The sequence below is a fragment of the Myxine glutinosa genome, chromosome 6 (genome assembly GCF_964187855.1).
Source record: "Myxine glutinosa chromosome 6, kmMyxGlut1.1, whole genome shotgun sequence".
In the NCBI taxonomy this organism is placed as follows: Eukaryota; Metazoa; Chordata; class Myxini; order Myxiniformes; family Myxinidae; genus Myxine; species Myxine glutinosa.
Genome location: NC_136266.1, coordinates 163,625,489 through 163,640,923, shown reverse-complemented (window position 1 = coordinate 163,640,923; position 15,435 = coordinate 163,625,489). Strand labels below are relative to the sequence as shown.

At 40.8% G+C, this 15,435-nt stretch overlaps 1 protein-coding gene across 3 annotated transcripts in view; it reads right to left on the bottom strand.

Moving 5' to 3' along the window:
* Window positions 1–15,435, bottom strand: part of LOC137429291 (uncharacterized) — a 45,600-nt gene that overhangs the window by 21,263 nt on the left and 8,902 nt on the right. For all 3 annotated transcript variants that reach the window (XM_078779493.1, XM_078779494.1, XM_078779495.1), the window contains exon 2: window positions 9,005–9,080. In XM_078779493.1, coding sequence (XP_078635619.1) covers window positions 9,005–9,072 — 68 coding nt within the window. In that variant the 5' untranslated portion in view covers window positions 9,073–9,080. The remainder of the gene's footprint in view (window positions 1–9,004; window positions 9,081–15,435) is intronic.

The window sequence follows — 15,435 nt, the reverse complement described above, 5'->3', positions numbered from 1 at the left end:
ATATATATATATATATATATATATATATATATATATAGATATATATATATATATATATAGATATATATATATATGTGTGTGTGTGTGTGTGTGTGTATAAATTACCTTACATGTAATTGTTGTTGTTGCACATGCACACTTCGGACGAAATTCCATACAATTTGCCAAATTCAGAGCCAAAGTACTGCTAAACTGTAGGTTCATGTTCCGATTCATGTTCAACAGTTAAAAATATATACAGACTTGGCATTTAATATGGAATATATATTTTTTCTTGACTTGGGTTTCCTTTCTGATCTCAGTATATCAATCTGGTGAGTTTCTTTTACGCTTCGGTGATGTCTTTGTTGAAAGAACCATGTCACTGATTGTCTTTCGCAGCAAGAAGTCAATAACAGGATTATATCACAGGTGGCGTGACAAAATGTAAGGACAGGTACATTTGACGATTGGCTTCACAATCGGGTACATAAGGGTTGTTGCGTTCTGTATTAGTGGAAAACAACTGCTGCACGTCTACAAAAGTTATTGCCACTTCCTCTGGAGATGGTCCTTCAACTTGACAATGCTGTTTGTCATGGAGTGGTGGCTTTACGAAATTCTGGCATGAAACAGCGTGCTATTGCTCGGCAGTATGGCATAACTCAAGGTCAGGTGTCAAAGATCCTGAAACGAAATGCTGAGAGGGGTGTCCCTACTTCAATACCGAGGCCAGGACGTCCACGCAGAACCACAAGGAGAGATGATCGCCAGCTGCACCGGTTAGTCTGCAATGGCCGTACCAAGTCAGCTAATCGGCTTAGGGCTGAGTGGCAGCAACTGACAAATGTGCCTGTATCCAGAAGGCTAGTCAACCAACGACTGGTTCAAGCAGGCTATCGTGCCAGGCGTCCCCTGAGAAAGCCACACCTGACCAGACAACACAGCCAGCGCCGATTGCAGTGGGCCAGAGAGCACTGTCAATGGCAGCCAGGAAACTGGAATCACGTGACCTTCAGTGACTAGTCTAGATTTCTGGTCTATCGTCAAGATGGCCGTGTCCGAGTGCGCAGACAAGTGCATGAAGCCCACAACCAAGATTGTATAGTGCCAAGAGTCCAAGCTGGAGGTGGTGGGGTGACCGTTTGGGCTGCTTTTCATGCAGGGGGCAAAACTGACCTGGTTGTTCTGAATGGAAACCTGAACCAGTTCAAGTTCAGGGTCATTCTGGAAGAAACATTGCTTCCATTTGCTCGTGCAGCCTTTCGAGGAAACTTTGTCTTCCAATATGACAATGCACGGCCTCATCGTGCTCGCATGATCCAACACTTTCTTGCTGACCGTGGTGTAGAGCATATGAAGTGGCCTGCCATGTCCCCGGATATGAATCCGATCGAGAACTTGTGGGCAGAATTAACGCGTCAAATCGACAACTTGGACCAGCAGCCGACCTCTGTGCGTGAATTGCAGCAGACATTGTCACTGCATGGCAAGCGATTCCTGTCCAAAGCTTGGCAAATCTCGTGAACAGCATGCCTCGATGTGTACGTGCTCTCCTGAATGCTCGTGGGGGTTACACGAAGTACTGAACTGTAATTTTACTGTCCGTAATCCCAGTCATAATTTAGCTTTTGTTTTTGTTGAAATTTTGTTTTTTGGCTAATGTGCAAAATAAAGAGATACTTCTGAAAAACGTACAGAAGTTTAACACAGTACTGTCCGTGAATTGAGTTCGATGTCAGTTTACATCACTTTCAAGGATCAATTTATTTGCTTCGAAATGTCAAATGTGGTATTTGTTTCTTTTAAAGGTCACATTAACAAAATCTAGAATAATTTCAACATAATTCCAATGAACTTTTGGTTCTAAGTCATCTTGAAAAGTAAGTTCACCCCCACAAAAAAATATTCCATATTAAATACCAAGTCTGTATATATATATATATATATTATATATATATATGTATGTATGTATGTATATATATATATATATATATATATATATATATATATATATATATATATATATATATATATATATATCTGTGCAGCGTCTGTCCTGTCCTGTGTTGTCCTGTGTTGTGTTGTCTTGTCAATGAACTACTTTCTCAAACTTTTATGAAATCGTACCAAACTTCTGGTATGCACATATCTCTCCCGTCGGTATGTCCTAAGGGTATTTTTTTTGAAAAATGTTACAATATATACTTCTTTTTTTTTGGAATTTTTTTGGGAATTTTTTTTTTTTCAACTTCAATTGTTTATAAAATGTGATATCACGTATATTACAAATACATTTGTGCAAAATAATTGTTTGAATTACGATTGGTTTAAACTATGACAAAACGGCAACTCGGGTACAGTCATTTATCTATATATCTGCACATCTGGGCAGTGTCTGTGTTGTCACTTAACGACTCCCTCAAACTTTTGTTTCCGTGGTTGTGAAGTGTTTTTAATAAGGTTGTGGTGGTTTTGAATCACGTGATGGTGAGGTGTTTTTAAATCACATGGTGGTGAGGTGTTTTTAAATCACATGGTGGTGAGGTGTTTTGAATTACGTGGTGGTGAGGTATTTATAATTACGTGGTGGTGAGGTGTTTTTAATTATGTGGTGGTGAGGTATTTATAATTACATGGTGGTGAGGTGTTTTTAATTATGTGGTGGTGAGGTGTTTTTAATTAGTTGGTGATGAGGTGTTTTGAATTACGTGGTGGTGAGGTGTTTTGAATTACGTGGTGGTGAGGTATTTATAATTACATGGTGGTGAGGTGGTTTTTAATTATGTGGTGGTGAGGTGTTTTTAATTAGTTGGTGATGAGGTGTTTTGAATTACGTGGTGGTGAGGTGTTTTGAATTACTTGGTGGTGAGGTGTTTTTAAAAGACGTGGGTGGTGAGGTGTTTTTAATTTAGTGGCTGTGAGGTGTTTTTATTACGTGTTTTATGGCTGTGAGGTGTTTTTAAATCACATGGTGGTGAGGTGTTTTGAATTACGTGGTGGTGAGGTATTTATTATTACGTGGTGGTGAGGTGTTTTTAATTATGTGGTGGTGAGGTGTTTTGAATTAGTTGGTGATGAGGTGTTTTGAATTACTTGGTGGTGAGGTGTTTTTAAATGACGTGGTGGTGAGGTGTTTTTAATTTTGTGGCTGTGAGGTGTTTTTATTACGTGTTTTATGGCTGTGAGGTGTTTTTATTACGTGTTTTATGGCTGTGAGGTGTTTTTAATTTCATGGTGGTGAGGTGTTTTTATTACGTGTTTTATGGCTGTGAGGTGTTTTTAAATCACATGGTGGTGAGGTGTTTTGAATTACGTGGTGGTGAGGTATTTATAATTACGTGGTGGTGAGGTGTTTTTAATTATGTGGTGTGAGGTGTTTTGAATTAGTTGGTGATGAGGTGTTTTTGAATTACGTGGTGGTGAGGTGTTTTGAATTACTTGGTGGTGAGGTGTTTTTAAATGACGTGGTGGTGAGGTGTTTTTTAATTTTGTGGCTGTGAGGTGTTTTTAGTACGTGTTTTATGGCTGTGAGGTGTTTTAAATTTTGTGGTGGTGAGGTGTTTTTAGTACGTGTTTTATGGCTGAGGTGTTTTTATTACGTGTTTTATGGCTGTGAGGTGTTTTAAATTTTGTGGTGGTGAGGTGTTTTTATTACGTGTTTTATGGCTGTGAGGTGTTTTTAATTTCGTGGTGGGTGAGGTGTTTTTATTACGTGTTTTATGGCTGTGAGGTGTTTTTAATTTCGTGGTGGTGAGGTGTTTTTATTACATGTTTTATGGCTGTGAGGTGTTTTTAATTTCGTGGTGGTGAGGTGTTTTTATTACATGTTTTATGGCTGTGAGGTGTTTTTAATACGTGTTTTATGGCTGTGAGGTGTTTTTAATTTTGTGGTGGTTTGTTTTTATTACGTGTTTTATGGCTGTGAGGTGTTTTTATTACGTGTTTTATGGCTTTGAGGTGTTTTTAATTACGTGGTGGTGAGGTGTTTTTATTACGTGTTTAATGGGTGCGAGGTGTTTTTAATTTCGTGGTGCTGAGGTATTTTTATTGCGTGTTTTATCGCTGTGAGGTATTTTATTACGTGTTTGATGGTTGTGAGGTGTTTTTAATTTCGTGGTGGTGAGGTGTTTTTAATTTCGTGGTGGTGAGGTGTTTTTATTAAGTGTTTGATGGCTTTTTTTTTTTTTTGTATACTGAATTGAGGCTCGTGGAAGAGCTAACATTTATTTCACAAACAAATCAACCAGACAAACAAAATATACAAAAAGAGGGAGCGGAAGACAAGATGGGGAGAGAAGGGGAAGCACACAAACACAACATTTGAGAGCTGTGAGGTGTTTTCAATTTCGTGGTGGTGAGGTGTTTTTATTACGTGTTTTATGGCTGTGAGGTGTTTAAAATTACTTGGTGGTGAGGTGTTTTGAATTACGTGGTGGTGAGGTGTTTTGAATTACTTGGTGGTGTGGTGTTTTGAATTACGTGGTGGTGAGGTGTAATCGTCCCAAACTTCCAGTCTACACCTACCCCTCCCCTATGTGTGTGCTGAGGGGTTCTTTCTTGAAAAAAAAAACATTCAACCTAAATCTTCAACCTAAATTGCCTATAAAAGTGTGATATCACAAACACAACAAATACATTTGTGCAAATTGTTTGTATTATGATTGGTGTAAATCATGACAACACAGCAACTCAGGTACAGTCATTATCCTCAGCTAAAATAAGCCCGTTCCTCAGTAACGACGCGTGGTGAGGCGAGCGCAGCGAGCCGAGCCAAGCTAGTATATAATATATATATCTATATATATATATATATATATATATATATATGTGTGTGTGTGTGTGTCTGGTCATCTACTTGAAACTCTACTTGAACATCTACTCTACTTGAAAAACGTCTGGTCATAATCAATTAAAGCGGTTAAATAGATGAACCTTCCCCGACTCCAAATGTCCCCCTTTAATCTCGAAATCTATTCAAGCTAAAAACTCCATGTTTTCATCATAAACCCGCAATGGGGCCTACCCTATCCCCACCAAGTTTAGTGGCAATCATTCAAGCTGTTACAAACACCCTCCCCCATTTTCCCCTCTTTTAAATCCCCCTTAAATTGAAAAACATATAAAAGTTAAATTTTACTTTTTATCATAAATCCCACAAGAGGCCCCGATTATGCAAGCCACATTCGGTAGCAGTGCGACCACTAGGGCTGACCTGATTCGCCGGGCCCATACTCCCCATGATCTCTCCATTAGGTGTGCTAAAATTGGTTGCAATTGGGTACGCCGTTAAAAATGTCAACACCCCAATCCCGCTCCCCCATCAAAATCGCCCCCCAATTCATGATGCTCCACATGAGGCCCCCATTATGTCTACCAAGTTTTCTGGCCCCACAATGTTACGTTCTCATGACATACAAGACATAAGGGAACGGACAGACAGACAAACAGAAAAAAATGGAGTGTGATGATAATAAGTGTAGTTCTATCAGCTCCGCCTGATGCAAGACTCGTTCATAAATGTGCCGCACATGGACCAAGAGAGGACATAAATCATCATGACGTCACCAACTACAAAATCGAATAAATATAATGTAGTAAATTACTTATTACTAGCGGGGTCACCCGTGGGAATCCCACGGGCATGGATGTGTGTGACATTTCGACATATTGAGTTATATGCTGCACATTCATTTTTACAAAATGGTTACTGGCAAGTCATCAGATCCAGAAATGGTGTGAATTTAGTTATTTCACATAATATGTGACCCCTCACTCCTCTCCACCTGACACTCTCCTGTCTCCACCTGACACTCTCCTGTCTCCACCTGACACTCTCCTCTCTCCACCTAGCACTCCTCTCCTCTCCAAACCCTCACATCCCTCTCCTTTCCAATCCCTCACCTCTCCAATCCCTCACACTCCTCTCCTCTCCAATCCTTCACACGCCTCTCCAATCGCGCCTCACACTCCTCTCCAATCGCGCCTCACACTCCTCTCCAATCGCGCCTCACACTCCTCTCCAATCGTGCCTCACACTCCTCTCCAATCGTGCCTCACACTCCACTCCAATCACTCCTCTCCAATCGTGCCTCACACTCCTCTCCAATCACGCCTCACACTCCTCTCCAATCGTGCCTCACACTCCTCTCCAATCGCGCCTCACACTCCTCTCCAATCGCGCCTCACTCGCCTCTCCAATCGGCTTTCCCCGTCTCGTTTCTCTCCTTTTTCTCCCGTCTCGTTCTTTTTCTTGCTCCAAATTGGCCCGTCGGAATCGGAAATCGGCCCGTCTCGCCCGTCGGAATCGGAAATCGGCCCGTCTTGCTTTTGTGCTTGTGCGTAAATAAATTGTGTTCATGACACCATTTCTGGTGTTGGGCTAGCGGCTAGGGTGCCGGCTTAGGATCCTGGGTTCGAATCTCGGTCGATCGCCGAATTAATGCCAGGGGGGTTGACTCAGCCTGTCATCCTTCCGAGGTCGGCTAATTGAGTACCAGTTCACTGGTAATTCCCTGTTTGTCGTTGAAGGCGGCAAAAAGGGTTGGCGTCAGGAAGGGCATCCGGCCGTAAAACATTGCTTCAAAAAGGGGACAAAAAAACAACAACTACCACGGTCCCCGAAAAGGCCAACCCCCGCCTTGCGGGGAAAAATGGCCTCTAAACGGTGGTTTTTACACCATTTCTGGATCTGATGACTTGCCAGTAACCATTTTGTAAAAATGAATGTGCAGCATCTAACTCAATATGTCGAAATGTCACACACATCCATGCCCGTGGGATTCCCACGGGTGACCCCGCAAGTTTGCATTGACGTTCGTCGATGGACTCGTTCGCCCGTCTCATTCGTTTTCTTGCTGCATCCTGTTCAAGTCTGCGTTCTTCATCGATCGTCTCATTCATTTTGGAAATAGAAGTTTCCACGCAGCGCATGAATTGTCACGATCCTCAAGAGGAATTTGTCTCGTAATCATCAAATGATAAATGGCAAGTAAATTATATTGTGGAAAATTAAAGATTTCAAATAAACCTATTTAAAGTGTATTCGCACATAACTAATTTTAAAAAACGAAGAAATATCTCTCGGTAATTTCCTGAAACATATTTTACTTCCGGCTAATAATGTTGAATTAAATAAAAACGAAGAAATATATGTCGGCATCATTGTTGACGTTTTTGTGACGACTGTCATCAAACGAAAAAGTAATATATCTTAACGGAAAAGCAAAAGCGAATTTTTAATATATATCGACACGTTGCCGTCGGTGTCATGTTGGGCGGTGTATGATACACCATGACGCGATTTTTAAAAATATATCTCTGCATTTTCCCGCGTGTGTGGAATGTTCTCAATTATTGCTGACACCGAGTCCAAAACCATCGATAAAAATGAAATCATATGGTGAGTTAGATTGGAGATAAAGGCGTGAGAGAGACTCAATGGCCTTGAAGTTGAAGTTACAGGCGTTTGAGAATTCATTTCGTTCTATAAACGGCAACTTTCATTGGATTTCCTTCCCGTTTTTTTTCAACCGAGTCGAAAACTATGTTAGCGACTGTGAAAAATGAAATGATATATCGAATTTTTAATATGTATCGACACGTTGCCGTCGGTGTCATGTTAGGCGGTGTATGATACACCATGACGCGATTTTAAAAAATATATCTGCATTTTCCCGCGTGTGTGGAATGTTCTCAATTATTGCTGACACCGACTCTAAAACCATCGATAAAAATGAAATCATATGGTGAGTTAGATTGGAGATAAAGGCGTGAGAGAGACTCAATGGCCTTGAAGTTACAGGCATTTGAGAATTCATTTCGTTCTATAAACGGCAACTTTCATCGGATTTTCTTCTCGTTTTTTTTCAACCGAGTCTAAAACTATGTTAGCGACTGTGAAAAATGAAATGATATATCGAATTTAAAATAGATATCGACACATTGCCGTCGGTGTCATGTTGGGCGGTGTATGATACACCATGACGCGATTTTAAAAAATATATCTCTGCATTTTCCCGCGTGTGTGGAATGTTTGTGGAAAATTAAAGATTTCAAATAAACCTATTTAAAGTGTATGCGCACATAACTAATAGAAAAAACGAAGAAATATCTCTCGGTAATTTCCTGAAACATATTTTACTTCCGGCTAATATGTTGAATGAAATAAAAACGAAGAAATATATGTCGGCATCATTGTTGACGTTTTTGTGACGACTATCATCAAACGAAATAGTAATATATCATAACGGAAAAGCAAAAGCGAATTTTTAATATATATCGACACATTGCCGGCGGTGTCATGTTGGGCGGTGTATGATACACCATGACGCGATTTTAAAAAATATATCTCTGCATTTTCCCGCGTGTGTGGATTGTTCTCAATTATTGCTGACACCGAGTCTAAAAGTAAAACCATCGATAAAAATGAAATCATATGGTGAGTTAGATTGGAGATAAAGGCGTGAGAGAGACTCAATGGCCTTGAAGTTACAGGCCTTTGAGAATTCATTTCGTTCTATAAACGGCAACTTTCATCGGATTTTCTTCCCGTTTTTTTTCAACCGAGTCTAAAACTATGTTAGCGACTGTGAAAAATGAAATGATTTATCGAATTTGATTTGAAATAAAACTGGGGGAGAGCAAGACACCACGGGCCTACAAAACAGGACTCAAAGCTATGCGAGTTAATAAAATGGTGGATATTTGTTTATAGCCACTCCCAGAATGGGTGGAGCTATGGGTGGAGCTACTCTGCAAACCGAGTAAGCCACACCCCGGACAGACACCCAACAGATAGACAGACAGACAGACAGACAGAATCATCTACGGCTATTATAATATAGATATTGGTCATTACATTTGTTGTTGAGATGTAACTGAAGGGGTTTATGAATTCCTGGGTGGTGGACTGGAGTCCATTTATTGGTGGCTGAACATAAATTGTCAAATTTTAAATTTACAATCCAGTATTGGAGTTGTACTGTGCTCTGCACTAAGTTAACAAAAATGAAAAAAAACTTACCAGTATCTGTCTGCAGATTCGATAGATATCTCTCTGGGTGCTGCTCTTGATCCACATATGTTCTGCATCTTCGACTCTGCAAACACACGACGTATGAGCAATTTGAACTCCAACGAGGAATGACACACATTGGCTGATAAATCAAATACAGGTTAACTCAAAAACTTCACATTCGGGGAAAAGCAAAAATCACATAGAAACCGACGGTTCTCAAGAGCAATTGACCCTCAAGACTCAAGAGCAATTGAGCACAGTTGGCTTGCTGCAAGGTAGCTTGCTCAAAACATCCTACTTCTTGCTCAAAACTTGCGCACTTGTTTACTCAAAACTTCTAATTCTTCAAAACTATATATTCATACACACACACACACACACACACACACACACACACACACACACACACACACACACACACACACACACACACACAATCATCCGATTGACATGAAAAATCTGAATAGGATTTGCATATCAGCTTAGTAAAATGCACCACCAACTATTTTTGAGGTCAACATAGGCCAAAAGGTCAACATCGGCCAAATTTCTAAAATTGTCAATTTTCATCCGATGAACTTAAACTTTGAAGACGATTTGCATATCAGGTCACTGAATTCAACCTCTAATTATTTTTGAGGGAAAAAGGATGCTCTGCTGAGTGCCATTCTACTTTGTTCTGTTTTGCCAAGTGTCGCTCTGAGTGATTTTTTTGTTTGTTTGTTTGTTTGTCTGTCTGTTTGTTTGTCCGCACAGAATAAATATGATTTTCTCTGCAGCAGTTGGTCTGATCGACAGGAAATTTTCACCATAGGTGCACCTCCACCTGTAGAATTTTTTAAATGGTAATTATGACATCATAGGTCACGTGGTATGGGCGCCATCCTGAAAAAAACGAAAAAAAATTGCACCTCTATATCTCCGGAAGCACTGAATAGAAGAAATTGAGTATTTGTTAATGATGATGTCATAGGTGCCTCCATTATGACGTCATAATTCGACAAGTACAAAACTTCATCCGATCAAGATGAAATTTCTTAAGCGTCATCTAGGGATAAATTGGTGGAGAAAGAAATAATAATGATGACGTCATTGGTCATGTGGTTCGGTTCGGTTTGGCTGCCATATATCTTTTAACACAAAAGCCTTAAAAACCACTAAAAACATGTCCTGGTGAGGGTCTGCAATCTCTGATTGCTCTTTCTTGTTTCCTTCTTTTAAAAAGTACAAAGTACATCGATCACCAAACTAAAGCCTGTGTCAAGGTAAACCTTTGTGGTTGTTTTTTTAAATGTACTTCATGCGTTTGTGTATGTATAGATTACCGCAATGGAATTTCGAACAGGCCGCGATGCCTCATTCGCGATGGTCTACTCACGAGTGCTCATACGGGAGTGTGTGTGTGTGTGTGTGTGTGTGTGTGTGTGTGTGTGTGTGTGTGTGTGTGTGGTCATTACGCATAACATATCATTCTCTTTCCTAATCTTCCCCTCCTCCCCTCACCTCACCCCCTCACCTGTTACTCTCTCACCCCTCTGTGGTACCTTTGCTAGTGTGTGTATATATATATATATATATATACACACACACACACATACACACACTTGCGAGCGGAAGTCTGTGGTAAGGATACCACGAAAGAAAAGAGAAAGTTCCCTATGTTGTTCCCCATACATCCGATAGATGATAGATGGTTCTCCTCTGGCAGAAGGCCGATAGGAATAGTTGATTGGAGCATATCACGAAGTCCACAATGCTTGGCCTATGATCAAGCACCATATATATATGTACCTTAACCTTGTTGCAATGCTGTCATATTGGTTGTTATTTTGTGAGTGAAAATTTAGTTCTGATGTTCCTGTGGGTTGTGCGAACTTGCGGTGGTCAAACTTTGGAACTTTCCAACCAGCATTTCCTGTTTTTCATCATGCTCACCAGACCTCCTCATTTGTCCTACGACTCAAGGTGGCGATCCTACTCAAAACTATAATTATCACATTTGTCAAAATTAGTGGTCATTAATCATCGAAAACTTTCCTACTTTGTGGAGTTGAGGAACTTTCTCATCGATCATACTTTGCGGAGTCTCAATAACAATTGAGTATTGAATCGGTTATATGGTAAAATGATATTTTAAAACCTTTAAGGCCATAATTCACTATTTTCTAAAGGTTCAGTTACCAATTTCCAAGTGGCTAAAGCACTCCAGCAAGTAGTCCATTCAAAACCGTAGGTAAGGAATGTCCGGCTTGGCAAGCGCTAGATATCTAATTGGTAGCTGAATACAGCCCTGATTTCTTGGAAAGGAAAACAAAACACGATATTATAGTGCAGCAGTCGACAGAACACGCAACAACAATGTATATAGTTATGGAAACCAACAAGAGGGCAACAGCATCTTGATAATCAAGCTACAACCGCACCACACTATTTGTATATACTGCTGTGCAAGTCTTGGACACATTGAGGAGTGACAATATATGGATATTATGTCTGGTGATCCTTTCTACACATCCATAAGGAAAAAAACTCCCACATCCAACATCCCCCCCCCCCCCCAAGTCCTCTCCCTCCCACAGATCTCCCGATGTCCCTGCTCTCAAATGTTGTGTTTGTGTGCTTCCCCTTCTCTCCCCATCTTGTCTACCGCTCCCCTTGCTATATATTTTGTTTGTCTGTTTGATTTTTTGTGTGATAAATGTTCGCTCTTTCACGAGCCTCGATCCTGTACACAAAAAGGAAAATGAAAAAAAAAACCTACATTTCGTATTGCGGAATGCAGATCTATCAGGATTGACGACTGTTGGCTTCAAACGAAATGGCTAAAATTTCAGTGGAAGATCGCCATAAAATTGTGTTTCTGCATCTTATGCAGTTATCGTGTTCCGTCAAGTCGTGTCTGATTTCTGGTGACATTCATGATCAGATTTCTTCAAACATCCCTATCCTGCACTGACTCCTGAAGCTCTGGTAGAGACAGTTTGGTTGTACCCTTTACATGGCCATCTATTCAGCACACACAAGGAAGGTTTGCCTCTTCCTCTTCTTCACTCAATCACACCCAGCATGGTTGATTTCTCCAAACTTTATTTTTCTACATTCATGATGTGCCCAAAGTATGACAGTTCCTGTTTTAGCATTAGTGATTCGAATGTACATGGTGGCCTCATTTATTCAATCACTGATTTGTGTGTTCTTCTTGCAGTCAATAGAATTTTTAACATTCTTCTCCAACACCCCTGCGCATCGTAAGAGGTGACTAAGGGTTGGTGTCAGGAAGGGCATCAGGCCGTAAAAACATTGCCTCAAAAAGGGAACCATGAGGTCATGGAGCCCGCAAGGCTTACCCATGCTGTAGCGGGGGAAAACATGGCCTTAAAACGATCATTCATTTTTTCATTCATTCATTCATTCATTTTCCAACACCCCATTTCAAAACTGTCAAGCTTCTTCCTTTCTTTTCACCGTCCATGACTCACATCCATGCATTGCAACTGGAATTACTGGGACAATCAGAAGCCTCCTCTTGGTATATGTTGTCACATCTTTATCTTTCCAGATCTTTGTCAATCGTGGAATTGGTGTTCTCCCCAGATTTTAATCTCTTTTAGGTTTAAATAAAGACCAGCTTTTCACTTTCCTTATTCATTGTCTGCAGCAGTTTCATCGACTCCTCTTTACTTTCTGCCAACAGAGTGGATTCGTTCGCATACCTTCGGTTGTTGATTCATCTTCCTCCAATCCTGACTCTACAGTATCTATGTCATCCAAGTTTGATTTCCTCATGATGTATTCAAGGTACAGATTGAACAAGTAAGGGGAGAGAATTAACCTGCACCTGACTCCTTTGCCAATTCCAAACCATTCTGTCTCTCTATTCTCTGTTCTTACTGGAGCTTTTTGTTTAGCGTACAGACTCCTTATCAGACATATAAGCAGCAAATGACAATGATGAACCCCAAAGGGAAAAACAAACCACTACTGATCTTTCAGGTTCAGGTTCAGGTTTTGTCGGTGTGCGCCCCGGTTTAGAATAGGTACACCGTATCCCTGCGTGTCGTAAGAGGCGACTAAAGGGTTGGCGTCAGGAAGGGCATCCGGCCATAAAAACATTGCCTCAAAAAGGAAACCATGATGATTGTCATGGGGCCCGCAAGGCTAACCCCCGCTCTAGCAGGGGAAATTGCCTTAAAAAAGGGGGGAAAAAAACAAACAAAAAACTGATCCTTCAGGTTCTGAAAAGAAATCTGCAACAGTTCAAAGACTGCATGCCATTATATGTTAATGTTGTTACTGACCCTTGCTGGCGGTGGCCATTTTTTATCCTGACAACGGGGCTCTGCTGGACCCTCCCTCAGTAGCTGAGCCAACTAGAGACCAAACCAATCGCTCCATCTTGCAAATGGAGATCATAAGCCCGGCCTTTCAGGGATCTAGAACCAATTCTCAGAACGCAAACATAAAAAATAAACACCAGTGTGCTGGTGAGTGTGGACTGCAGCACCCAATAAAATCCCTGAAGGTGCCTCCAGATAAGTTTGCGACAGCCTCGAGTAATGCCCAAGACCCTGATGGGACATTATCTGACCTATCAGAGACCGAAGATGAGGTAGAGGTGACTGAGCTATCGCAATCGTCAACACCTCAGTCTCAAATATCCCCTCAACTCATTGTGTCGTTTCTTAGTGAAACGTACAGACAGCGGAACATAGTCATTAAAGACCACTTCTCTGATTTGGTGTCATGCATTCACACCGCAAAAGCCATAATTAAAACACCTGATGATTTTGATATGACGAAATCACAATATCACAGGCTCGCGGAAATTCGTCACACATGCAGGTACTGAGTTTTCCCAGGCACAGGCTAACTTCACCAACAAATAAAGAAAACAATAACATTTACAACTTTAAATATGAACGGTGGTGATGCCAAACACTTCTGCCAGGTTGAAGTAAAGAATTTGTTTCAACGTAAAAAGGTAGATGTGATCTTACTACAAGAAACTCACATCACACCTAACGTAGAACACGACTGGTATCAACTTCTTAAAGGCCAATGCTATTTCAGCAATTGACAGCTTCATCTGCTGGAGTTGGTTTCTTACTGAAACCAGGCCTGGTATGCGAGTCATGCCAGTTTCAGGAAATAATAAAAGGCCAGTTTAGTTCTCTTGAACTAGTCAGTCATAACTTTCATTGCACCATTTTCAATGTGTATGCACCGTGTGATAGCTTAGAACGCAAGTCCTTCTGCACCTCTATGATCAATCACTTGAGATTGGTCGATTTGATCATTGTGTGTGTATCGGGGGGTGATTTTAATTGCACCTTCGAGCCATCGATAGATAGAAATTCTAATGAACCCCACCCCGAGTCCCATGTAGACCTATCCCATTTCTTTAACACTGTAGGTCTACTCGATGTTTGGCGGTCACACCACCCTAATGTATCCCAATACACCTGGTGTTGATGTGCCAATAATCGGGTATCCTTGGCGAGGCTCGACCGATGGTGCATTCAATTCAACCGATGGTGCACAACTTCAACTTCAACTTAAACTTCAATGTTGTTTCTTCCCTTCCTTGTTTTCAGACCATCATATGGTAACCCTAAACCATTCCTTTCCTCAACCCACAAATAGGAGCACTTATTGGAAGTTTAATGTTAGACTTCTAGAAGACAGTGTGTTTAAAGAAGTCTTTCGTGGTTTCTGGGCAAGTCTAGTAGCAAAGAAATCCTCCTTTTCTTCATCCAGCATATGGTGGGATAACACGAAATCTCAAATTCGGGTTTTTTGTCAGTGTTTCCAATCACACAGCACAAACGACAAGCACTTTACAATGGTCCGGTTGGAATTAGATTTTCTACAGTTGGAGAGCAAATTGGCTCATGAAAATAATGATGCCAATTACCCGTTATTGCTTGAAAAGAAAGCTCTTTTAAGGAATTTAGTTCAAGAGAAAGCAGCTGGTACGTTAATTTGACTTAGAATACAGAATGTAAAATTATCAGACACCCCAAACAAGTCTAGAATCTTTAAGCAAGCCATCACGGCTAATCTCTTCGGTTTTGGACTCAAGAGGCAACGTTGTTAATGAGGATGATGTTAGATTAAACATTATTGAATTCTATACAAAACCTTTTAAAGAGCAGACTGTTTGTAATGATACAATGATGGATTTAATCTCTAACTTCCCCTCCCTAACTGAGGCTCAACGGTTGGAGCTTCACCTACCATTCACCCTCTCTGAGCTAACCTGTGCTCTTGCTGCCATGGATTCGGGGAAAGCTCCGGGTATCGACGGTCTACCTCCCAAATAATTCCTGACCTTTTGGGATCTTTTAGGCCCCGAGTTGCTGAATGTTTTGGACGCTTCCTTCCAGACTGGTAAAATGCCACCGAGTCTAAGAAGAGCCGTAATATGCTTGCTCCCA